Raw genomic sequence first — 25,580 nt, 5'->3', positions numbered from 1 at the left:
GGGGCACAGGTGTACTCATTACTCACTGACACATTCCCCAGGTCACCCAGCAGGTGCACAGGTGTAGTCATTACTCACTGACACATTCCCCAGGTCACCCAGCAGGTGCACAGGTGTAATCATTACTCACTGACACATATCCCAGGTCACCCAGCAGGTGCACAGGTGTAGTCATTACTCACTGACACATTCCCCAGGTCACCCAGCAGGTGCACAGGTGTAATCATTACTCACTGACACATATCCCAGGTCACCCAGCAGGTGCACAGGTGTAGTCATTACTCACTGACACATTTTAAAAGATCCACAGGTGGGGCTAATTATCTCACTTGTGATTCAGTGAGGAGACCTGGAAAACATGCACTGTTGGGGTCCTGAGGACCGAGTTTGAGAACCTGTGCACTACTACATAGCCTCCAACATGACCCGTTCCATTAGATACAAAATGCTCTGCTCCTGGACTTCTTTCTTAATTGATGATTGCAGCCACCTGTGGGGAAACACCTGTCTCATCTATTACCTAGTTCAACACAAGTGACTGCAATCATAAAGTAGGTGGGAAGTCCTGGAGCAGGGCATTGTGTACCTGATGGAGGGGGTCATGTTGGAGGGTAGGCTACTGTAAAAGGGTGTTACTGGTGCACTACATGTACAGCAGCGTGACGCGTCTGATGTCCCATTACTGCCCGCTGCACCTGTAGTGGAAAGGTGACGTGTACTGTATGTAACTGCTTGTGTCAGTACATCTCTGAGTAGTGCATGTAGTGCCCGCTGGCTGCCATGTACCCATAGCCCAAAAGAATTGGGCAGCTCATTTTCTAGGCGGTATCATTCCTCCCCTGCAGCTCTGAAGCTCCATCCATTCATTGGTCGATAAATAGATAGAAATAACCGTCTCCATAGTAATGGAATAATCCATTGAAAATATACACAGCTTTATTGATTCCGCAAAATAGACGCGACTAAGAGAAATTACACTGGTTCTCTACAATAAGTTTACAGCACAAGACAGATATTGAACAACAACTTCAATTAATTGCTCTGTGAGAATACAACCCTGCACTTCCCGATCCCCGGGCATTGGTGATAATAGAGAGAGATATGGTGGTATGGAACCAGGCACTCACTGGCGACCATGTTACCATGCTGACTCACTGCTGCAGAGAGCAAAATGGCCGACTTATCTATCTTAACAATTTTATCTGACAAAATGGATTCCTGACATCCAGTGACAAGAAAGTGGGAAGAAGGCTATATATTACACTAGTGATAACTGGGGGCGACGTACAGAACAGGGATTTGTTCCTGGGCTTTGTTCCTTGGCTCAGATGGAAGAGAGGGATTCTGGGAATCCGAAGTCCATTATGCTCCTTGTGTGATTTAATATCTTTGTCAGTGTTCCCCTGTAATGTGTGGTTCCTTCCTATAAGGGGATTTCCCCCTGCTGGCTATAAGGGGAATGACAGGCAGTCTTTTGGCTGCTAGTGCCGCTCCTGGCACTGCATGGCCATCTGTTGGCTCAACTTCCGAGCAATCTCTCCTATCAAAGTCCAATACTCGTCAAAGCTGATCTTTCCATCCAAGTCTGCGTCCAGCGACTGGATGAGTTTGTTCGCGGCCTCTTTGTTCTGCGTGTTCTGAGAGGAGACATAGAGAAGAGGGAGATGAAGGATGATGCAGAGATGGGAGTACAGCCCTTTTCCTGAACTTCACACACAACATAAACCAATTAGGTCAGACCGCAAGGGAGAAGACTGATAGGTACACTGACAAAGACACTACAGGTCCCAGACCCTGGCTAAGACCTTATGGGGCCCTAGGTAAAATACTGTTTTGGGACAAATACTCTTTCCTCGCTGAGGGGGGCTATATGTGACACATTACAAGACCCCCCACACACACTCACCGTCAGGACGTGCTGCAGTTCCTGGGTCACCATCTTGCGGAACTCCTTTTTGTTCATCTTGTCATGTTTTCCTTTCTTCTCGGCGTAGACGTAGAAATTACGCACTAGAACTTCAATAGCCGATTCCAGCTCGCTGCAGCTTGACGCCATCTGTGCGCGCAGCCGAGAGCATGCTGTAAGTAAGAGAGAACGGTAGTACGTGAGAGAGAGCCTCATGCTAGCTACACAACATATGTCTTTTTAGGGCGTGCCGACAATCGTCACGACTTTTCTGCCAGTGGGAGGTTCCGATATCGGCAGCACACATTACACAATTTAAATGAGAAATCTGACGATTTTTTTTGGCTCATGGAACGATAATTTGCATATGTCCGTCCACATGGATGATGAGGTAAACATAAAAAAATCGTAGGAAATATGGTCCGATTATCCTAAGTAAAAAACAAAAAATGGTGTTAATTAATTGCGCCAAACTGGCAGCTTAGATGGAGTGCCCCAAAAGGGGAGTATCTGTAATCCCCAAGAAATAAATTGAAAAGCACAAAGGATATTTAAGGTACACCACCCTAGCGCCAATAAAAAATTATGTAAAAAATGGTACTTATCTTAAATATACCAATTATTTTTGCTTTTATCCTTCCATCTTGAAGGATTGATGTGGAGAATCAGACCATGTAAAAAGAAAACAATATAATCTAGTGCAGATGGTCAAATACAAGAAAGCATAATATTAATTAACAAATGTTAATTAAACAAATGGGTGAGGTAATAATCACCCTACAGCACACACTAATAAGTTAATTAGACCAAAATTTACATATAACACGTTTAATGTACATCACAAACAATAATTTCATAAAAATTGTAAACTGTTGAATAGATAATTCCGGCTCCTTAGAACCACCAACGGGTACAATGTCTCAAGCGGTAGAGGGATATCAATAGACCTTCCTCCGGAAGCCTGTGTGAGACGGATGTAGACGAGTAGCTGGGGTTACCCGGGTTAGAAACATCTCCTCAGTCATTTTTTTTGCATCTATCTGACCGGATTCTGGTAGGAGGCTAACTTCACTTGAGACATTGTACCTGTTGGTGGTTCTAAGGAGCCGGAATTATCTATTCAACAGTTTACAATTTTTATGAAATTATTGTTTGTGATGTACATTAAACGTGTTATATGTAAATTTTGGTCTAATTAACTTATTAGTGTGTGCTGTAGGGTGATTATTACCTCACCCATTTGTTTAATTAACATTTGTTAATTAATATTATGCTTTCTTGTATTTGACCATCTGCACTAGATTATATTGTTTTCTTTTTACATGGTCTGATTCTCCACATCAATCCTTCAAGATGGAAGGATAAAAGCAAAAATAATTGGTATATTTAAGATAAGTACCATTTTTTACATAATTTTTTATTGGCGCTAGGGTGGTGTACCTTAAATATCCTTTGTGCTTTTCGATTATCCTAAGTATCCACACACTGCACGACATCGGGACCTTTTGGCCGATATCTTCTGATGTCTGATGGATTCGATGATTGAAGGAGAGTGTTTATGCCAATTTTTTGCCTGTTTTATCGCTGAAACGCTGCAATGCTCATGCTTACACAACACACGAGAAATCAGGACCATCACCCGATTAATTGGCCCAATAATTGTATAGTGTGTAATTAGCCAGCGATGTCACTATGGGGGTGCAGGCCGCACCAGGTGACATAATCAGAGCGGGTGACACCAAACTAGCCCCCTCGGATGGTGTCACTAAGCAGCGCTGGGAGCAGAGATGGATGGCGCGCGCATCCACACTGTGCTGGGAAAGGCTGGGGGCTTCCCAGCAGCTCCCGGAATGCTGGGCAAGACCCCAAAATTACACGTCAGGGGGTGTGGCCTCATGGGCACGAGGTCCCGCCCATTGCACATGGTGATGCCTCTATACCTAGCTTTGATCATCACTTAACATATACACCAAACACTGTCTAATTGGTCACTGATTAATATTAAATTAAAATATAATATGTTAAAAATAAAATACAGGTTATGGTCTCCCATATCCAAATATTCCAAAATACGGAATAATTTTGGCATGACAGATAATGAAACCTTTGATTTTTGATGGTTCAATGTACACAAACTTTGTCTAAGGGACAAATCATTAAAAATATTGTATAAAATTAGCTTCAGGCTTTGTGTATAAGGTGCATATGAAACATAAATGAATTTCATTTCTGTACACAAACTTTGCTTGAGCCACAAAATTATTGAAAATATTGTATAAAATGACCTGCAGGCTGTGTGTATAAGGTCTATATAACACATACATGCATTCTGTGTGTATATTGGGGACCCATTGCCAAGATATTTCATTTTGGTATGCAAATATTCCAAAATACAGAATATTCCGTTATCCCAAATGCCCCTGGTCCCAAGCATTTTGGATATGGGAGACTCAACCTGTATATGATAAAATACTTAACATAAAAAATACTTTATTGAAAGCTTAAAGGATTTTTCTATCATTTACTCATGTCATCAACGTCCTAAGGGGCAGGAGCAGTCTTACCTGGGCTTATGGGGCGAAGTAAGTAAACGTGTGATTTAGCCCCACAAACACAACATCGATGTTGATTGCTTGTCATTGATTTTAAATTGATTATAATCGCCCTTTAGTAAATATATCATCTACTGAATTAGCAATTGTACAGCACAGATAGGGGAAGGGTGTTACACATACTCAGGTATAGGAATTAAACTTATAGTACAGGATGGAGGATCCCACTTACACTCAGAGAAGGAGCCTCATACTTGGACTCTGGGAAAGACCTCACACTCTGACTTAAGGCCCCCATACATCAGCTACGTTCCTGCAATCCAGCAACCCGGTATCGCAGGATCGGTGATATCCAACATGTTGGATTTCACAGATATGAAAATCATCCCACTCACACTCCAGAAAGGAGTATCCCATTCACACTTGGGGAAGGAGAAGCCTACTCACTCAGGAAAGGAGCATCACACTCAGAGAAGGAGCACCCACTCACACTAGGCGAAGGAGAGTCACACTTACACTTGGGAAGGATAGTCCCACTCACTCAGGAAAGGAGCATCCCACTCACACTAGACGAATGATAGTCACACTCACAATCGTGGAAAAAGAGCATCCCAATCACACTCAGGGAAGTAGCCTTATACTTGGTCTAGGAAAGACCCACACACTCAGACTCTAGGAAGGAGCCTCACACTGAGGGGAGGAGTATCCAATCACAATCAGGAAAGGAGAGTCCCACTCACACTTAGGAAAGGAGCCTCCCATTCCTTAGCCTATAGGCTACTACAGCTAACGCCATCTGACCACCTGGGCCAAGCGATTCCGGAGCTCGGTAATTGGGTATTTAAACAGCAGCGTTTGCGAAGGAAAAGTTAGTATTGCCGCAGCTGTCTCTGTACATGCATCCCGGGGATACTTCATATCTGCCGGTACCCCAAATATTCCTGGATAAGTGGGTCCCAAATATATACATGTTCTCCATACAGGACATAAAATGAGGTATAACGGTATAATGTAATAATGTGCTGTCTTACAACGATGCATCTCCCCCCCCCCACAATCACATTGTCCTACCTGTGACCTTGTCTGTCCATCTCCCTCCTCCCCACTACTCCCATAGTAATCAGTTACCCACCTATAGCAGAGCCCCCACCCCCTGTGTATTCCTCCTGTCCTCCTGACATTACATTCTCAGTCACCTCTCCCCCTGCAGCCAGCATACCCCCCCTCTCTGTATACACTGTATAGGTGATATAATCTATATATATATGTATATAATGTGATCTATGCATGTGTCTGCAGTTACCAGATGGCTGCCGAGCTCCTGCCTTCCTCCTTCCCTGAGATCTGATCTCTTCCTCCCTCTCCCAGTCTCCTGGTTGGTGGTTTCCTGTCTATCCCACCCCCAGCCTCTCCCCTCTGGGCTGCACCTCCTCCTCGTACTGTGTGTCTGTGGCTGCTGTTCCCCTGTCCTGCATGTCACAGCATGATAATCTGACTGGTTGCTATGGGCAACATCGCCACTTCTAAAAACCAGCACTTTAGTAAATATACCCTCCGGAACTCATTCTGTGTCGCACGCAGGACCGAATGCGGCAGAATACACAGTGCGAACGGATTACAAGCAGAACGCTAATGAGGTTATATGTACGTCCTGATGCGACGCATCGATCCGCCTCACTTTTCCGTGCGCAGCCGTCCTCATTATTAAGCAGCACTCACACCCGCTCCATGCTGAGTACAGGGGATGAGACTGAGATAGGCGTTCCCTCAGCGTACATGCGACTCGGAACATGGAGTCACTACGCACCCACTACACGCCCATGCATGGGCGAATCTACAACAGGTCCAGAGGGCCCCGCACCGCACACCCTTTACCCATAGACGATGCTCACCTGTTGGCTGATGCCGCAGTAGTCGCCAGGAGCAGTGATGGCTGTAAATAGACTGATGCCCATGTACAGAGAGCTCTCAGATGGGCGTTCTGGGCTGATTCAGACGTGGACGCACAAGCGCGCGCTGATGTGACTATTGGCGGCTGCAAGTCTGACTTCATGCTGCTACAAAGTCCTTCCCTTATACACATGCAACGTGTCAGGACTGACTCCTGCTTTTAGCGCTCGTACACGCAGTCATAGCGATAGGCGCGACCATCGTTCACACTGTGGAAACTTGAATCAGCCCTATGGCAGGTGCAGCTTCTCTGTCTGACCAGGGCCTCCTGTGTGCGTGGTCGCGCCTCTGTGTACACAACTGCTATCAGCGACACTCATATCACCCCCTATAAGATGGATAATCTCCGCGTCACCTCACAGAAACACTCAATATATTCTTAAGACACCTCCCCATACGTGTGCAACTGCGACTCAGCATGGACATAATCAGGACGCATCCACTGTGCAACTTAAATGCATGTGTAGTAGAAAAACAATCGCCCCACTACGTCCACCCCTTCTGTATTCCTAGCAGTGCCCCCCACACCCATGGACCTGATTCTGGATGAATGACCCCCCCCCCATGCAGTGCATACTGGGGGTCATTCAGACCCGCTCGCAAGTGGGTCGATGTTGCCCCACTGCGCATGCGCACAATGGAGGGAGCTCCGTTGTGCGCATGCTCGAGACCCGGATAGCGACCGGCTCTCCGAGTCTCACACCAAAGGGGGCGTGCTGTCGATGTTGATTGACAGCACGCCCCCTAGTGATGTCAGAGCCAAAATCACTCCTGGGCTTGTGGCAGCGAGACCCTACCACAAGGGTCTCGTGGCAAACCTGATTGTCAAAGACCATCGCGACCATCTTTTTGGGCGCTCGCATATGCTGTGGGTGGTAACCCACAGCTATGCGAGCGGCCAGGAGGCCGCTCCATTTTCAGGTAGGAGGGCCCTGATTCAGAGCGAGCACTCTGGTCAGAGCGTTCAGCTCTGAATCAGGCCCACGATTTGTTCAGATTTTATTTTGTCCTGTGTGTATACACAAATGCACTATTGTGTAAGTCAGTGGTTCTCAAACTCGGTCCTCAGGTCACGTTTTCCAGGTCACCCAGCAGGTGCACAGGTGTAGCCATTACTCACTGATATTTTAAAAGCTCCACTGGTGGAGCTAATTATTTCACTTGTGATTCTGTGGGGAGACCTGGAAAACACGCACTGTTTGGGGGTCCTCAGGACCGAATTTGAGAAACTGGGGTATTAGGCTGCATACACACGTAAAGGTTTCCTGGCCAACCAGCCAACTAGTTGATGGGTTGGAATGAAAATCTGGTAAGGTATGAAAGCAAATGACAATCAGCAATTTGCTCCCAAACACCAGAAAATGGACAAAAACTGTTTGTTAAATGTTTGAGCTAAACAATTTGTTCAAACTTCTCTGACGCCATTTTCATCTGTTTTCTGGCATTTAGGAGCAAATTGCTGATCATCAGTTACTCCCATACGTTACCAGATATACATTCCAACCAGTCAACTAGTTGGATGGTTGGACAGAGAATCTTTACGTGTGTACCCAGCTTAAGACATTGCTAGTAGACCCCGGCATTGGGGGGAAACACTGGCTTTCCTGGGTGGCGACCTGAAGTGAACGCAAAAATAAATCCATCTCGTGGTGGGCTATGAGCGTGTCAGTGAATGCAGGGGCGTTCTCACGCACAGAGGCCATGTTTAGACTGCACTTGCCGTAGGCTGCTGCACCTCAGAATCTCCTGTCAGTGTAACCTGTAATCAGAAGTCTTGTACCATGTGCGTTAGAATAACGCTTCTCAGACGCCCTGTGTATTCCAGCCTACCAGCGAGGCCCTTATGTAGTATCTGTCTTATCACACCACTAATACCCCTTTTACACCAGAGCTAATACCCGGGTTATTGCAGGGGTAACCCGGGCAGCTCCTTGGTGTAAATGGGGTGAGGGTTGGATCGCCGGGTTGTGTGACCCGGCCATCCAACCCAGGTAGATAGCAGGGTTTAACACAGGAGTAACCCATGAAACCCTGCTGTGTGTACGGCGCACTCCGGGTTTTGATGACCTGCAGTGCGCCGCAAGCCGGCCAATTGGTCTGGCTTCAGTGGCGCTTGGAGATGACGTCATCCCCAAGCATCCACTTTCATGCCGGAAAAGCAAGGTCTATGCAGACCCGACTGCAGTGTGAGCGGCGCCGACTCAGGAATATCCCGAGTCGGCGCCGGCTAAATTCCAGGTCTGATCCGGATAGGAACCCTGATCCAACTCCAGGTCAGACCCGGAATTTTGGTGGAAAAGGGGTATAAGTGTTAATGGGTTATATAGATCCTATATATCATACCTTCCTAAGCACTGGATTAAGGTCTGTGGGGGCCCCTGGGCAACAAACTTGTGGGGCACACACACACACTTCTTATCTCACAGGTACAATATTCCTTCATGGATAGGACACATACACAAGTCACAAGAGACACAGAAACAATGTTATATTCTGTTTATTCAGCCACAAGCGGCTCCAGGTGACACCATAACCGGCCACTGAGGACATCAGACAGGCGGCTGCCCAGGTTGGTTATAAGCCACAAGCAAACTGGCCACCAGGGTCACAAACTCCTGCATGTCCACCTGTCCATCTTTGTTCTCATCCAGGTCTTCCATTATCTTGTTCACGTATGACGGGTCTTTCATGCCCTGTCAGAGGAAGGTAGATGGTTAGAACATACCAGGAAGAACTTAATCATCTGCGGATAAGTGTAACTAGCTACAATTCTACCAGGTACTGAAATGATCCCTCATGCCTGTTAGATTGTACACAGTATAATATAAATCAGGCTATCACATATGTATGTGTATTTTCTGCCAATATGTAATATATACAAGTTCTAAGGGAGCCATAACAAAGTCTTCCAACACTAAGCTCAACTATAATCATCCAAAGCAGAGTAAAATCTTAAACACTACTACTCAACCTCCTTGGACCCCAGGCACTAGTGCACCATGTTACGGGACCCCAAAAACAGGTCAGAACACAATCAGGATATGCCATCATGGTGACCCCAAAATACCACAGTTGAGGCACCACTGCGTTATATGACTGACTACACATACTAAGTGACCCCACTGGCATATGTGCCCCCCCCCATATACAAGGGGCACCTCACCTTTATAGAGTCCCCCAGCTGGTCCTCTAGTAGAGTCTTGAGCTCCCTCCTGCTCAGCGTGTTCCCTGCACCCTCCTCTGTTGAGAACCGGCGGAAAGCTACAACCACTCGGTTGATGGCAGTTTCCAACTGTGTAGGCATCTCTAGGCGGTTATGTTGATCGGCAACAGTGATTGGAGCGTAGCGTTGTGGTAGGTTATCTAGAAGGGAAACATGTAATGAGACAGCTCATGTGAGGGATAAAACCCAAATTCACAAAGTACACTCCTAGCATCAACTCTGGCAGCAGGGTGCCATTGGGCAGCAATAGTGCCAGCCCCAGGGCTCTGCACGCTGGAAGATGGCACCACTTACGCACTCCTAGTTACAGCCCTGACACCAATACACCTATATATTGTGCATAGTGAGTGACTGGCTCAGTGCTGCCCTCTGCTGCCACTACCCTATATTGCAGGGAGCTCCTGGAAAACCCCAGCAGCAATGAGTAAGAGGTTCCTGTGCTGGCTGAATGAGGTATCTGCCCCCTCACCCTCCCACAGAGACCCCCAACATCCTATTTGGTGTATGAGCCACCATTGGTGTAATTACAGGATCGTGCAGTCATTGCTCAGCAAGCAGAGAAGCAGATTTTCCGCTGATCAGTGGGTTAATGATTTAATAGCTACATAACATACAAGTATTAGTACCTGTGTTTAGCCCAGGGGTTCCCAAACTTTTTCGAAACACGGCACCCTAGAGTATCAGCACTTTTTCCCAAGGCATCGCTTGGCCAGAAGTTGATAAGTTGATCAAAAATAAAAAAAAGTCATAAATTGCGCTTATCTGTCACCCGTAGGGTCAGTTACGTGATGGTTGACAGGGCTGCACTTTTTTGGTCCCCATATTGTATGACTGGCAGCCATTAGCACTGGTTTTGCCTATCACTGACTAAAAACACATTTATTTGGTACTGGACCTCCAACCCGAGGCACCCCTGCCAGTGCCCTGAGGCACCCCAGAGTGCCACGGCACCCAGTTTGAGAACCACTGGTTTATCCCCTTTGAGGCTGGACAAAGGGAGATTATAGGCATAGAACTACATGTATACAGTTAGAATGGCCAGCTCAGCCTTTAGGGTCAGACAAGACATACATTGAGGGGCCTACTATCCTGTGTCTGCTCAAACCCAACACTGGCACTAGACGTATACTGGTCCCCTAAGACCTTATATGGTGTGAGCAACCACATTCCATATGAAATGAGCATTATAACACTGGCGTAACTAGAGGGTGCAAGGGGTGCGCTTGCTATGGGGCCCACCAGCCCAGCAAGCAACCACCCCTGCACCCTCTATAGTCAAGTACAGCGCCAATGTTATTTTTAATCAGGAGCCAGTCGCAAGCCAATAGGAACTCGCAAACCAGCAGCGACTGCTGGTCAGCGAGTTTGATTGTCTCGCGACCAGCTCCTGATTTAAAATGACATTGGCTCTTAGAAGCTGTGAGGAAGCGTGGCAAAGACGACATTCCTGGACCACGGCCACGCCTCCTCTCAGCTTTAGTGAGGAGAGATGGAGCGGTGCTCCAGGCTCAGGAGGAGACTGGTAGTGTGGGGTGGGTGTTGGTGCATAGGTAGAACTATGGGGGCCCCAAGGAAATTTTGCTATGGGGCCTCTATAATATGTAGAGACTAAGGCCCCGATTCAGAGCCGGACGCTCTTTCAGAGTGCTTCCTCTGAATCAAGGCGATTTTTTTTTTGTTTCGGCCTCCTGACCGCTCGCATATCTGTGGGTGACCACCCACAGCTTATGCGAGCGGTCAGGTGATGGTCGCGACCATCGGGCCTAGTGACAAGACCCTTGTGGTAGAGTCTCGTTCCCGCAATAGAGCCGGAAGCTCACCACTGGTGAGGTCAGTGGTGCCTCCCACAAACGGCAGGCATTCCTTCGGGAACGCCTCCGTTTGTGTAGCCACCCCCCTGCCCGCCTCCAAAAACAGGGCGAGCTTTCAATCACAATCGACAGCCACCCCATTTTGGTGCGAGACCTGGAGCGCCCGTCGCTGGCCGGGTCTCGCGCATGCGGAAAACATCGACCCGCTTGCGAGCGGGTCTAAATCAGCCCCACAGCATTATGGGTTAACGACAGGGATATGTCTAAAGACGAAGGGACTTTGGTGTAACTAGACACTAGGACTGTATATCCGTCTTCTGGTTACACAGAGATAAGAATGGTTCATGCTAGTGATGAGCGGGTTCAGGTTTCAGAAAACCAAAACCACACGAATTTTACATCTCCAAAGGGATCCGAGTCCTGTCTTACTGCCAGGCTTGCCTACCCTCCTGAATATCGGGTGCCGCTCCCGACCCCCCGGAAAGGCAGGCAAGCCTCCCGGCTGCCGCCTACCCCCCCCGAACTACTACTAAAAAAACTGCAGCGGGGGGGCCCGATGACGCGATTCACGCTGAGTCGCGTCATCGCGGCTCCACCCCCTGCTTCACAATGCCTTTTTCCCGACATTGTGAAGAGGGGGCGGGGCCACGATGACACGATCGTGCGGTCACACCCCTGGCCCCGCCCCCAAAACGGCATCATAGCCCAGCCACACCCCTCGCAGAATGTCGGCAAGTATGTCTTACTACACATGTGAATGGTCCGTGCTATGTTGTAACTGCCAGTGCTTGGTACCCAGTATGTAACCATGACACATCCGGCAGCAAACACTCAGATTCTAGACTACATGCAATAGCCCTCAGCTCGTGTCAGGGCCTGGGTACTGCAGTACATGGTGCCGGATTGTAAATGGAAAGATCGGGGCATTTAGAAATGCAGGCTCCCCAGATGCACTACACCTTATGAAGATAAGACTGGTGTTGTCTGAATACATAGACCAAAGTTGAATACAGAGGCGTCCTCACAGGTCTGCTGCAGTCACGCCAAACAGCCCCTCTCTGCGTGCCCGTTCCTGTGACACCCTGCCTGGAAAAAGTGCATCTAAGTCGCAGCGTGATGTGACTCGGACACCAGCAGACTGTGCTGCATTATGTGACCCTTGTCTATCTGTGTGCGACAGTCTGAGCCAGCATGTGAAGTGCTACAATATAGCCATTTCCCCCCCGCCAAGTTCCAGTGACTGTCTCATACACATACAAGGGTCACATATCACATTAATCAGCACAGTCTCCTGGTGTGTGCTAGTTGCACTGACATATGAATTTTCAGAAAAAAAGCCTCATGGCAATATTAATTGCCAGACCATCCCTTTAATACGAGACACAAAGGAATTACACAAGTTCTGTGACCGATTAAACTTTAAGACAGGTGAAATGGAGACTTGATGTCAGTGTGTAAATCATACGTGTCCTGAATGAAAGCAATGTTATGGAAAGCCTATATACATTACATTAGCCTGCTATAATATGGAAGTGTAAAGAACCACATCAGGCCACCGAATAACATTATAGATGGACCCAGACGTAGAAATCCAGGTCCCAATACAATAAAAGGATATTAGCAGCTTGCTATAAGCAATGCCAGGCTTGTATAACAGCTCTGTGCTAGGGATCCAGGTGCACCATCGGGTATGTACCCAATGGTACAGCACCTGTGTTAGTGCTAGGGATCCAGTACCTGTGTCAGTGCAGCTCTGTGCTAGGGAGCCAGGTGTATACCTGATGGTGCAGTACCTGTGTCAATGCAGCTCTGTGCTAAGGAGCCAGGTGTAGCCCAGGTATATACCTGATGGTACCTGTGTCAGTGCAGCTCTGTGCTAAGGAGCCAGGTGTAGCCCAGGTGTATACCTGATGGTGCTGTACCTGTGTCAATGCAGTTCTGTGCTAGGGACCCCGGTGTAGCCCAGGTATATACCTGATGGTACCTGTGTCAGTGCAGCTCTGTGCTAAGGAGCCAGGTGTAGCCCAGGTATATACCTGATGGTACCTGTGTCAGTGCAGCTCTGTTCTAAGGAGCCAGGTGTAGCCCAGGTGTATACCTGATGGTGCTGTACCCGTGTCAATGCAGTTCTGTGCTAGGGAGCCAGGTTTAGCCCAGGTATATACATGATGGTACCTGTGTCAGTGCAGCTCTGTGCTAGGGACCCAGGTGTAGCCCAGGTATATACCTGATGGTGCTGTACCTGTATCAGTGCAGCTCTGTGCTAAGGAGCCAGGTGTAGCCCAGGTATATACCTGATGGTACCTGTGTCAGTGCAGCTCTGTGCTAAGGAGCCAGGTGTAGCCCAAGTATATACCTGATGGTACCTGTGTCAGTGCAGCTCTGTGCTAGGGATCCAGGTGTAGCCCAGGTATATACCTGATGGTACCTGTGTCAGTGCAGCTCTGTGCTAAGGAGCCAGGTGTAGCCCAGGTATATACCTGATGGTACCTGTGTCAGTGCAGCTCTGTTCTAAGGAGCCAGGTGTAGCCCAGGTATATACCTGATGGTACCTGTGTCAGTGCAGCTCTGTGCTAAGGAGCCAGGTGTAGCCCAGGTGTATACCTGATGGTGCTGTACCTGTGTCAATGCAGTTCTGTGCTAGGGAGCCAGGTGTAGCCCAGGTATATACATGATGGTACCTGTGTCAATGCAGTTCTGTGCTAGGGAGCCAGGTGTAGCCCAGGTATATACATGATGGTACCTGTGTCAATGCAGTTCTGTGCTAGGGACCCAGGTGTAGCCCAGGTATATACCTGATGGTGCTGTACCTGTGTCACTGCAGCTCTGTGCTAGGGACCCAGGTGTAGCCCAGCTATATACCTAATAGTGCTGTACCTGTGTCAGATACAAATTTAGACCTTGGTGGAGAAGATGATGGATATGAAACCAGTGTATGAGGTATGTACAAAGACCAACAGTACACAGAGACCACCACAGGTATAAGCCATAATGCCATTACCTTACACAGATAGTACACCCAGCTTCCTCAGAGGCATGTGGGTGTAAAGACTGAGCCAGGCATATAAGTACTATCCTTAATTGGCTAATGGGATGCACATGTAATTAGCAGTAATTATCACACATGCAGTTATTCTATATACAATAATAATAGTAATATCCTCTCAACAGGAATAAAAATGCTGTTGCTATTTATGTCTACACGCTGTCTCAGAAGCCATGGCAACACTTTGGTCACATAACCAGATTACAGGTCACATGGGCCACTTACTGGCCTTCACCGAACGGACCCTGACGTCATCAGTTACTATAGAGAGAGAATAGTAACCTGTGGCGAGTGAAGCGAGCCACCGTGCCGGAAGCATGGCGAGCGTACAAATTTCTACTATCGGTGGCCAGATACTTCAGATGAAAGTAACTAACAGCGCTGTGAGGGCATGGGACCCCATTTCCGCCCTCTCCCTGCGTCACGCCCGGATCCTTAGGATGAAGGGGAAATAGAATCAACCTTATACCCCTTTTACACCGGAGCTAAAACCCGGGTTTTTGAAGGGTTAACCCGGGCAGCTCCCTGGTGTAAAAGGGCAGAGGTTTGGATCGCCGGGTCGAGTGACCCGGCAATCCAACCCAGGTAACTAGCAGGGACCCTGCTATGGGAACAGCGCACTCCGGGTCACGATGACCTGGAGTGCGCTGCTAGCCGGCCGATTGGTCCGGCTTCAGTGGCGCTTGGAGATGACGTCATCTCCAAGCGTCCACTTTCACTCCGCAAAAGCCGGGTCTATGCAGACCCGACTGCGGTGTGAGCGGCGCTGACTCGGGAATATCCAGAGTCAGCACCGGCAAAATTCCGGGTCTGATCTGGATAGGAACTTTGTTCCAACCCCGGGTCAGACCCGGAATTTAGGTGGAAAAGGGGTATAACTGGCAGCTCAGTGGGACTTATTCTTAGGTGAGAGTAAAGCATAAAAGAGCTGCAGGTGCGGCAGATATAACATGTGCAGGGTTACATTTGGGAGGGATGTGTCCAAACTCAAATGTAAATTACAGTGTAAAATAGATCTGCCCGGTATTTGAGGGCTACATGCAGCAGCTGCCAGTATTTACCCTGCGTTTAAAACAATAAATGTATGTGCCCCCCTTGCAGTGCAGTCTGGTTTGTCCGAGTGCAAAGTTACTTGCTCTGTTACGCTTTACTCCCCCCTCTAAAACAGGCCCAGTGACTGATGTGCCCCAGACCTTGTGGGTATAGACCATAGCTTCCGCCAGATGAGCTACAGCAGCGCAAAAACTGTGATGGCGTTTCCTGGTAACTTCACCTTTGTTACCATGGAAACCCCTATATACAGAAATCCCAAATCTCTACCATTCCCATGGGTTATTCCACCATTAAGATGTATAAAAAAACGGTGATGCCATAAGCTGAAATGTTCATCTCCCTCTCTGACACTGGGATCCATGAACATCATTGTAGCCTTTCCCTGTTTACGTCCTTTATCTATATAATGAAATTGAACACTGATAGAAATGATGTCATCACGTCACTGGTGCCTGCACGTCAAATCTAATGTGCACGGCACTGGTGCCTGCATGTCCAGCAGCAACTTCCTAGGACGCTGCAGTGAGTGACAAGGGATGCTGGTCCCAGCACACCTGATACTGGAAAGAGCTCCCGGCATGCAGCTGCAGTCCCAGCACCTGCGCCAAATACACATCAACACTCAAGGCTGCAACCAGCCAAGTACACTTCAGCCCCCCCAAGGCTGCAACCTGCCAAGTACCAACAGCCCTCCAGGCTGCAACCAGCCAAGTACTCTTCAGCCCCGAAGGCTGCAACCAGCCAAGTATACATCAACCCTCAAGGCTGCAACCTTGCCAAGTATCAATCAGCACCCAAGGCTACAACCAGCCAAGTATTCATCAACCCTCAACGCTGCAACCTTGCCAAGTATCAATCAGCACCCAAGGCTACAAGTGGGCCACAGGGCCTAACCTCTGACAAGGACTTCCTTTTCAGTTGACCCCATCGTTTCATATAATTCTCAGCACTATTTATTTTGTCAGAGGTAAATCTCATCCTAGATGCATAACCTTCGGTCACCTGGGATTCCTCCAACCTCTACTGTGCGAATTTTCCCAGGGATTCATAACAGCTCTATGGCGACAAGATTGTGAGTTGTACGCTGCTGGGAGCTCTTTGGCGTAATTTACCGTAGTCGCACCTGCGTTTTTATTATAATACTAGTAGCCCTTCCCCTGGTGTAGAAGCGTGCTTATGAATGTGCAAGTACTGAGACGCCCTCATTGTGCCACGTTAGACGCCACCAGCAGACGCACCATGAAAGCTTGCACATTCAGATCCTCTGGCAGAGAATGGTCTCCAATCTCAGCGATTAAGCATCTGAGTTCATAACCACCTCTGTGACTCGCCTGCGGCACCCCCATAACACGTCCATCAGACAGTGCGTGTCCGTGCGTCTGCACAGCCACTGCCCAGGAATGCCCAACACATTGCTGAGACTGTGCGCCTGCAAAAACATCGGCCATTGTGCAAATATCGGCATTGTGTGTGGCTCAGAATCAGGCCCGATGGCTTTGACCCCAACAGATTTCTGTACGTCTGGATCGCCATGGTAACACAAGTTACCAGGTAACAGCATTATGTCTGCGGAGATACTGTAGCTCATCTGATGGAGCCACAGGGGGCTAAGCTCAGTGTAAGGGGTGTGAGGGGTCTAACCCTGCGGGGCCATCATTCCATAGTAACACATTCACATAATCAGGGTCATGTTCTCCTTGTGTCACACAGTTGACGGTGAACAGCCCATGTGACCCGTAATCTGGTCATGTGACTGAAATGCTTATATGGCTTCTGATTTAAACCCATGTGCTCCGCAGATAGCGTGTGGCCAGAAGTAGGATTGTCTCCTTATTACTATTATTATGTTTAATCACCATCTTTATTCCTGTTGAGAGGACATTACTATTATTATTGTATATATAACTACTTGTGTGCTAATTACTGCTAATTACATGTGCATCCCATTAGCCAATTAAGGATAGCACTTATATGCCTGGCTCAGTCATTACACCCACATGCTTCTGAGGAAACTGGGTGTACTATCTGTGTAAGGTAATGGTAGTATGGCTTAGATGTGGGGTTGTCTGTGTACTGTAGGCCTCTGTACATACAGCTTACACTGGTTCCATATTTAGCATTCTCTCCACTTCTCATTTCCCTCACGAAGCTCATAGCTATACAGAGCTGCACTGTATGGTATATACCTGGGCTACACCTGGATGCACTGACACAGGTACAGCACCATCAGGTATATATATACCTGGCTCCCTAGCACAGAGCTGCACTGACACAGGTACAGCACCATCAGGTATATATATACCTGTCTCCCTAGCACAGAGCTGCACTAACACAGGTACTGTACCATCAGGTATATATATACCTGGGCTACACCTGGATGCACTGACACAGGTACAGCACCATCAGGTGTATATATACCTGGCTCCCTAGCACAGAACTGCACTAACACAGGTACTGTACCATCAGGTATATATATACCTGGGCTACACCTGGATGCACTGACACAGGTACTGTACCATCAGGTATATATATACCTGGCTCTCTAGCACAGAACTGCACTGACACAGGTACTGTACCATCAGGTATATATATATACCTGGCTCCCTAGCACAGAGCTGCACTGACACAGGTACTGTACCATCAGGTATATATATATACCTGGCTCACTAGCACAGAGCTGCACTGACACGGGTACAGCACCATCAGGTATATATATACCTGGCTCCCTAGCACAGAGCTGCACTGACACAGGTACTGTACCATCAGGTATATATATACCTGGCTCCCTAGCACAGAACTGCACTGACACAGGTACTGTACCATCAGGTATATATATATACCTGGCTCCCTAGCACAGAGCTGCACTGACACAGGTACTGTACCATCAGGTATATATATATACCTGGCTCACTAGCACAGAGCTGCACTGACACAGGTACTGTACCATCTGGTATATATATACCTGGCTCTCTAGCACAGAGCTGCACTGACACAGGTACAGCACCATCAGGTATATATATATATACCTGGCTCCCTAGCACAGAGCTGCACTGACACAGGTACTGTACCATCAGGTATATACCTGGCTCCCTAGCACAGAGCTGCACTGACACAGGTACTGTACCATCAGGTGTATATATACCTGGCTCCCTAGCACAGAGCTGCACTAACACAGGTACTGTACCATCAGGTATATATATATATACCTGGGCTACACCTGGATGCACTGACACAGGTACTGTACCATCAGGTATATATATACCTGGCTCCCTAGCACAGAACTGCACTAACACAGGTACAACACCATCAGGTATATATATATACCTGGCTCCCTAGCACAGAGCTGCACTGACACAGGTACTGTACCATCAGGTATATATATACCTGGCTCCCTAGCACAGAGCTGCACTAACACAGGTACAGCACCATCAGGTATATATATACCTGGCTCCCTAGCACAGAGCTGCACTGACACAGGTACTGTACCATCAGGTATATACCTGGCTCCCTAGCACAGAGCTGCACTGACACAGGTACTGTACCATCAGGTATATATATACCTGGCTCCCTAGCACAGAGCTGCATTGACACAGGTACAGCACCATCAGGTATATATATACCTGGCTCCCTAGCACAGAGCTGCACTGACACAGGTACTGTACCATCAGGTATATATATATACCTGGCTCCCTAGCACAGAGCTGCACTGACACAGGTACTGTACCATCAGGTATATATATACCTGGCTCCCTAGCACAGAGCTGCACTGACACAGGTACAGCACCATCAGGTATATATATACCTGGCTCCCTAGCACAGAGCTGCACTGACACAGGTACTGTACCATCAGGTATATATATACCTGGCTCCCTAGCACAGAGCTGCACTGACACAGGTACAGCACCATCAGGTATATATATACCTGGCTCCCTAGCACAGAGCTGCATTGACACAGGTACAGCACCATCAGGTATATATATACCTGGCTCCCTAGCACAGAGCTGCATTGACACAGGTACTGTACCATCAGGTATATATATATACCTGGCTCCCTAGCACAGAGCTGCACTGACACAGGTACTGTACCATCAGGTATATATATATATACCTGGCTCCCTAGCACAGAGCTGCACTGACACAGGTACTGTACCATCAGGTATATATATATATATACCTGGCTCCCTAGCACAGAGCTGCACTGACACAGGTACTGTACCATCAGGTATATATATACCTGGCTCCCTAGCACAGACCTGCACTGACACAGGTACTGTACCATCAGGTATATATATACCTGGCTCCCTAGCACAGAGCTGCATTGACACAGGTACTGTACCATCAGGTATATATATATACCTGGCTCCCTAGCACAGAGCTGCACTGACACAGGTACTGTACCATCAGGTATATATATATATACCTGGCTCCCTAGCACAGAGCTGCACTGACACAGGTACTGTACCATCAGGTATATATATATATACCTGGCTCCCTAGCACAGAGCTGCACTGACACAGGTACTGTACCATCTGGTATATATATACCTGGCTCCCTAGCACAGAGCTGCACTGACACAGGTACTGTACCATCAGGTATATATATACCTGGCTCCCTAGCACAGAGCTGCACTAACACAGGTACTGTACCATCAGGTATATATATATATACCTGGCTCCCTAGCAAAGAACTGCACTAACAGGTACTGTACCATCAGGTATATATATACCTGGCTCTCTAGCACTGACACAGGTACTGTACCATCAGGTATACACCTGGCTCCCTAGCACAGAACTGCACTGACACAGGTACTGTACAATCAGGTATATATATACCTGGCTCCCTAGCACAGAACTGCACTGACACAGGTACTGTACCATCAGGTATACACCTGGCTCCCTAGCACAGAGCTGCACTGACACAGGTACTGTAACATCTGGTATATATATACCTGGCTCCCTAGCACAGAGCTGCACTGACACAGGTACTGTACCATCAGGTATATATATACCTGGCTCCCTAGCACAGAGCTGCACTGACACAGGTACTGTACCATCAGGTATATATATACCTGGCTCCCTAGCACAGAGCTGCACTAACACAGGTACTGTACCATCAGGTATATATATATATATACCTGGCTCCCTAGCAAAGAACTGCACTAACAGGTACTGTACCATCAGGTATATATATACCTGGCTCTCTAGCACTGACACAGGTACTGTACCATCAGGTATACACCTGGCTCCCTAGCACAGAACTGCACTGACACAGGTACTGTACCATCAGGTATACACCTGGCTCCCTAGCACAGAGCTGCACTGACACAGGTACTGTACCATCAGGTATATATATACCTGGCTCCCTAGCACAGAACTGCACTAACACAGGTACTGTACAATCAGGTATATATATACCTGGCTCCCTAGCACAGAACTGCACTGACACAGGTACTGTACCATCAGGTATACACCTGGCTCCCTAGCACAGAACTGCACTGACACAGGTACTGTACCATCAGGTATATATATATATATACCTGGCTCCCTAGCAAAGAACTGCACTAACAGGTACTGTACCATCAGGTATATATATACCTGGCTCTCTAGCACTGACACAGGTACTGTACCATCAGGTATACACCTGGCTCCCTAGCACAGAACTGCACTGACACAGGTACTGTACCATCAGGTATACACCTGGCTCCCTAGCACAGAGCTGCACTGACACAGGTACTGTACCATCAGGTATATATATACCTGGCTCCCTAGCACAGAACTGCACTAACACAGGTACTGTACAATCAGGTATATATATACCTGGCTCCCTAGCACAGAACTGCACTGACACAGGTACTGTACCATCAGGTATACACCTGGCTCCCTAGCACAGAACTGCACTGACACAGGTACTGTACCATCAGGTATATATATACCTGGCTCCCTAGCACAGAACTGCACTGACACAGGTACTGTACCATCAGGTATATATATACCTGGCTCCCTAGCACAAAGCTGCACTAACACAGGTACAGCACCATCAGGTATATATATACCTGGCTCCCTAGCACAGAACTGCACTAACACAGGTACTGTACCATCAGGTATATATATACCTGGCTCCCTAGCACAGAGCTGCACTGACACAGGTACAGCACCATCAGGTATATATATACCTGGCTCCCTAGCACAGAGCTGCACTGACACAGGTACTGTACCATCAGGTGTGTATATATATATATATATATATATATATATCTGGCTCCCTAGCACAGATCTGTTATACAAGCCTGGCATTGCTTATAACAAGCTGCTAATCTTTCATTATTATATTGGGTCCTGGCTTTCTCCATCAGAGACTGTCTATAGTCAGATTCGGTGGTGGCCTGATGTTGTTATTTACACTTCCCTATTACAGGATAATGTAACTATATGGACCAGATACTGTAACTTACTGCCCTGGGAAAAGGTGGTAGCCTCGGGCATTAATGCATCAGGTTATTCAATCACAGCCCCTCTTCCTTGTGTGGTAAATTACCCGCTATGTGCTTTGGCCAATGGAACCAGGACAAGTTTCCAGGGCTATGGGTTAACACGTTGGAGGTACCTGTTATCATGGCATTTAATGTGGGCTTCTGTACAAGCCTTCTAAGCTGTGACCTGAAATCCACTTGTATATCATACACTTAGGAATTACTGAGTGACAATAGTATGAGCTACCATGACTTCTTCAGTGGCTTATTGGAGAAGTTGGGTATTGGCAATTGAATTACACTTGTGATATATTTGTGGGGTGTTCTTCCACCTTGTCCAACCTCACCTCCTGGGTTCCCTCCCTCACACCTGCTCCCACATTGACCACCTAGTTGGCCTGCTCCCCTCATCTGGTACCTTCCCCTCTTCTGTCAGGCATCCTCTGGCCTCTCCCATTGTTGGGAATAAAGGTTACTGGCGGCCTCCTCACAACCAGATCACAGGGTTATTTCTCTATTGTTACACTCTTGGTGACATGTAACCCCCCTTCCTCAGATCCCCTACTCAATCAGCCTCCACCTACCTTCCTCTTCCATCTGTCTCTCAAGGGCTCCTTGATTTTAGGTGCAGGGTCGGTGTTGGCACCTGTCATCTCCCACACATGGATGTACTTCTGACATCACTCATGTGGCCGCAAAGGCTGATGGGAGTGTGGGCTATGTAAAGCTGGGTACACACCAGAAAGATATATCTGTTTTTGTCTTGTTGCCCCCTCAAGAACTAATGTTCTCTTACATATTCACTTCCAAACTTTCCACCACAACATAAGCTCCTGCCCTTCATTGTCTGACAACCTAACTGCCCTGAGATGACTTCAGAGTTGGTAACAGCCATAGAAGAAATGATCTCTGTGTTCTACTAATACTCCACTCGGGAGGGTAACCAGAACCATCTGAGCAGGGGAGAGCTCCAGGAGCTGCTGCAGAACGAGCTGATGCTGCCTGAATGGGTGAGATGCCACCTGTAGAACCATGGGGACATGTGTGCCAGTAGGGTTATGCAGGTGGACTGTCTTATCTAAAGCTGTGGTGCCAAATTTGTGGGTCAGGACACGAAGTTGAAGTCTGGGGAATTGTTTTGAGGTTCCCATAATATCTGATCTAAGAACTCTTACCTGAGTCTCAGCACTTGGGGCCTTAGAACAGGGCCCGCTAGCACTTGGGGCCTTAGAACAGGGCCCGCTAGCACTTGGGGCCCCATGAGATTAAGCAGCAAAGTGCTAAAATTATGTTCAGCATTGGATGACATTAAATGATCTTAAAATTGTGTAGTACCTCTTAAATTCCTTTTTGTGGGAATTACTTTGTGTATACATAAGGTTTAACGTCCAAGCAGGACTAAAGGCTCCTTATACTGTGTATGGTGCAGGAAAAGGGCTCCTAGCTTTATTTTGAACCTGTTCTGTGACTACATATGATTGCCTCATGGAAAGATGTGACATGTGCAGTAACACTGTATGTAGTCTGAGTAGACCTTTTATATAAAGGTATGTATCAAGTCTGTATAATGTAACTGTTATAACAAGCTCAGTCTTCCATCCCAGAGTACATTGCTCATCCCTGACCGTTCTGCATCTGTTTACACAATGCAGAACGTGTATTACCTGTGATATACCAGTGTGACTAGTATAAATTAGGCAGCTTTTAGTCTGCAATTAGATTTATGGTGTTACCCAGACACTTCTCCAATAACAATCTCCCTTCCTCTAACAGGCCCAGAAAGATCCGTCATATGTGGACAAGATCCTGAAGTCTCTGGATGAGGATAAAGATGGACAGATGTCCTTTCAGCAGTATGTAAATCTGGTAACCAACTTGATTCTGTCTTACAAAAACTTCTAAACTTTGTGCACTTGTATCCTCTGGGGCTACAAATCTATCTGAATAAACAGATTTAAATAAAACTGATTATTATTTTTTTTCTTTGCAAACTTGTTCCTGGTGAGAGGAAAACCATTTTTTTTTTTTTTTTTTTCCAATTAAAACTGCTTTGAGCAGATGGGCTGTGAAAGGGTGAAGTTATTGGTCTCTTGTGAAAAAGAACTGATCCTGACTACTTGATGATAACAATGGCTTTATCTTCCCTAACTGGCTGGTGCCCAGATACTGTACCGTAGACACCTGAGGATTTGTAGATGACTTCCTCAGGTACAGTCATTATATCTAGTCGTCTTAAACGCACTATAGCAGTCATCTTATGGAACAGAGGGATTTAGATCAGTGTTTACAAAACTGTCTACAAAGCACCCTAGCAGCCCAGGTTTTAAGGATAGCTATGCGTGAGATTTGATGGCTAAATCAACATGACTTAGGTACTAATTACATTTGCCTGTGCTTAAAACCAGGGCTGTTACAGTTATTTGAGGACTGAGTCTGGAACTCCTGATTTGGGTACAAGTGAGTTTATTTGCTGATCTAAAGCTGCATACACACAGTACGATCTGTTCAATGAACGACATCGTTGAACGGTTTCCATTGAACTCTCTGTAGTGCAGGACACACAATATTCAGTGTACACCCTGATAAATATCAGTGACGTCATCCTGTCACATCTCTGCACATGCAATTCTTGACTATATTGTCCAGGTTAGTCTGACCATAGATATCGTTACCATCTAGCGGGCACACGCATCGTTGGTAGTTAAATGGCACACTGAATGATATATAAATTAATTTTATTGTTAATAAATGTTTTGTGTGTGTTTCTGATAGTGGGCTGAGTTATATCTATGCTGCCGCAGTACAGTAATCCGTGAGCTTGGTTTCCTAGTCATTGTGCACTGGAATCCTCCTTCACTGGTGCAAGAGATGTACTATAAATGGGATGTAGTGAGGAGACCAATGGCTGCTGGTCTCAATGTCGACAGCGGAATCCCGGGAAGGGATGTGTAATTGGCGTTGAAATACCGATGCCAATGTTAATGCCGCGGATGCCAGCCCTAAGAAAGGTAAGTCCGGGGTGCTGTTAGCAGGTGTTAGGGAGTCTTGGGGGGGGGGGGGAGATTGGGAGGGAGGCTAGGTTTAGTGTGCGGGGAGGGGGTGTTATGTTTAGGAGGGTTAGTAGACTTGCCTATCCCAGTTGGGATCTCCTCAGGTCGGGCATTTGCTGTTGGTATTTGAACTGGGGGCTAAACAGCTCCTGGCATTGCGATCCCATTCCCTATAAATTGGTGCATCTCTACTTGTGTTTCCCTGCGTAGTTGCGCCGATGTTCTTGCTAAACTTGCTCTGAGCGCTTTGATTCGTCCCCTGTGCTGCAAGTGGAGATGTGATTGAGTTGCCTACAAAGCTGAATTTTCAAAGCTTTACACTTTGGTAACATATATAGTATAACCTCCTGTTCTGTGTGTGGTGACTGTATATTAAGGTTGAATACTGGGGGGGAATATTAGGAGGTTACACTATATCCTGTGTTGTGGGGAGTTAATATATAGCAGGGACACATTACACTATACTCAGAGGGAACCGCTGTGCGGCTGTTTTGTATCATAGGGGACAGTAGAGAATGAC

The 25,580-nt window shown here is 47.2% G+C and overlaps 2 protein-coding genes and 1 pseudogene across 3 annotated transcripts; 1 reads left to right on the top strand and 2 right to left on the bottom strand.

The window, feature by feature from the left end:
• Positions 1 to 919: 919 nt before the first annotated feature.
• On the bottom strand, positions 920 to 5,849 carry S100A16 (S100 calcium binding protein A16). The gene is made up of 3 exons (XM_088447262.1): positions 5,762 to 5,849; positions 1,907 to 2,079; positions 920 to 1,637 (listed from the first exon to the last, which is right to left on the bottom strand). Exons 2-3 carry the CDS (start codon positions 2,054 to 2,056, stop codon positions 1,482 to 1,484), a joined length of 306 nt encoding a protein of 101 aa, XP_088303388.1. The 5' UTR covers positions 2,057 to 2,079; positions 5,762 to 5,849; the 3' UTR covers positions 920 to 1,481.
• A 3,040-nt stretch (positions 5,850 to 8,889) lies between these two features.
• LOC148506095 (protein S100-A1-like) lies at positions 8,890 to 14,494 on the bottom strand. The gene is made up of 3 exons (XM_088447261.1): positions 14,444 to 14,494; positions 9,572 to 9,771; positions 8,890 to 9,101 (listed from the first exon to the last, which is right to left on the bottom strand). Exons 2-3 carry the CDS (start codon positions 9,710 to 9,712, stop codon positions 8,958 to 8,960), a joined length of 285 nt encoding a protein of 94 aa, XP_088303387.1. The 5' UTR covers positions 9,713 to 9,771; positions 14,444 to 14,494; the 3' UTR covers positions 8,890 to 8,957.
• A 3,052-nt stretch (positions 14,495 to 17,546) lies between these two features.
• LOC148506094 (protein S100-A1-like) lies at positions 17,547 to 23,912 on the top strand (annotated as a pseudogene). Its single transcript, XR_015869816.1, has 3 exons — positions 17,547 to 17,575; positions 22,841 to 23,020; positions 23,784 to 23,912. The product of XR_015869816.1 is annotated as a protein S100-A1-like (transcript).
• Positions 23,913 to 25,580: the final 1,668 nt, after the last annotated feature.

Source organism: Taudactylus pleione, unplaced genomic scaffold, assembly GCF_031769625.1.
Source record: "Taudactylus pleione unplaced genomic scaffold, aTauple2 ptg000427l, whole genome shotgun sequence".
Lineage (NCBI taxonomy): Eukaryota > Metazoa > Chordata > Amphibia > Anura > Myobatrachidae > Taudactylus > Taudactylus pleione.
Note: the sequence above shows the minus strand (reverse complement) of the source record. Positions and strands in the feature narration are given on the sequence as shown.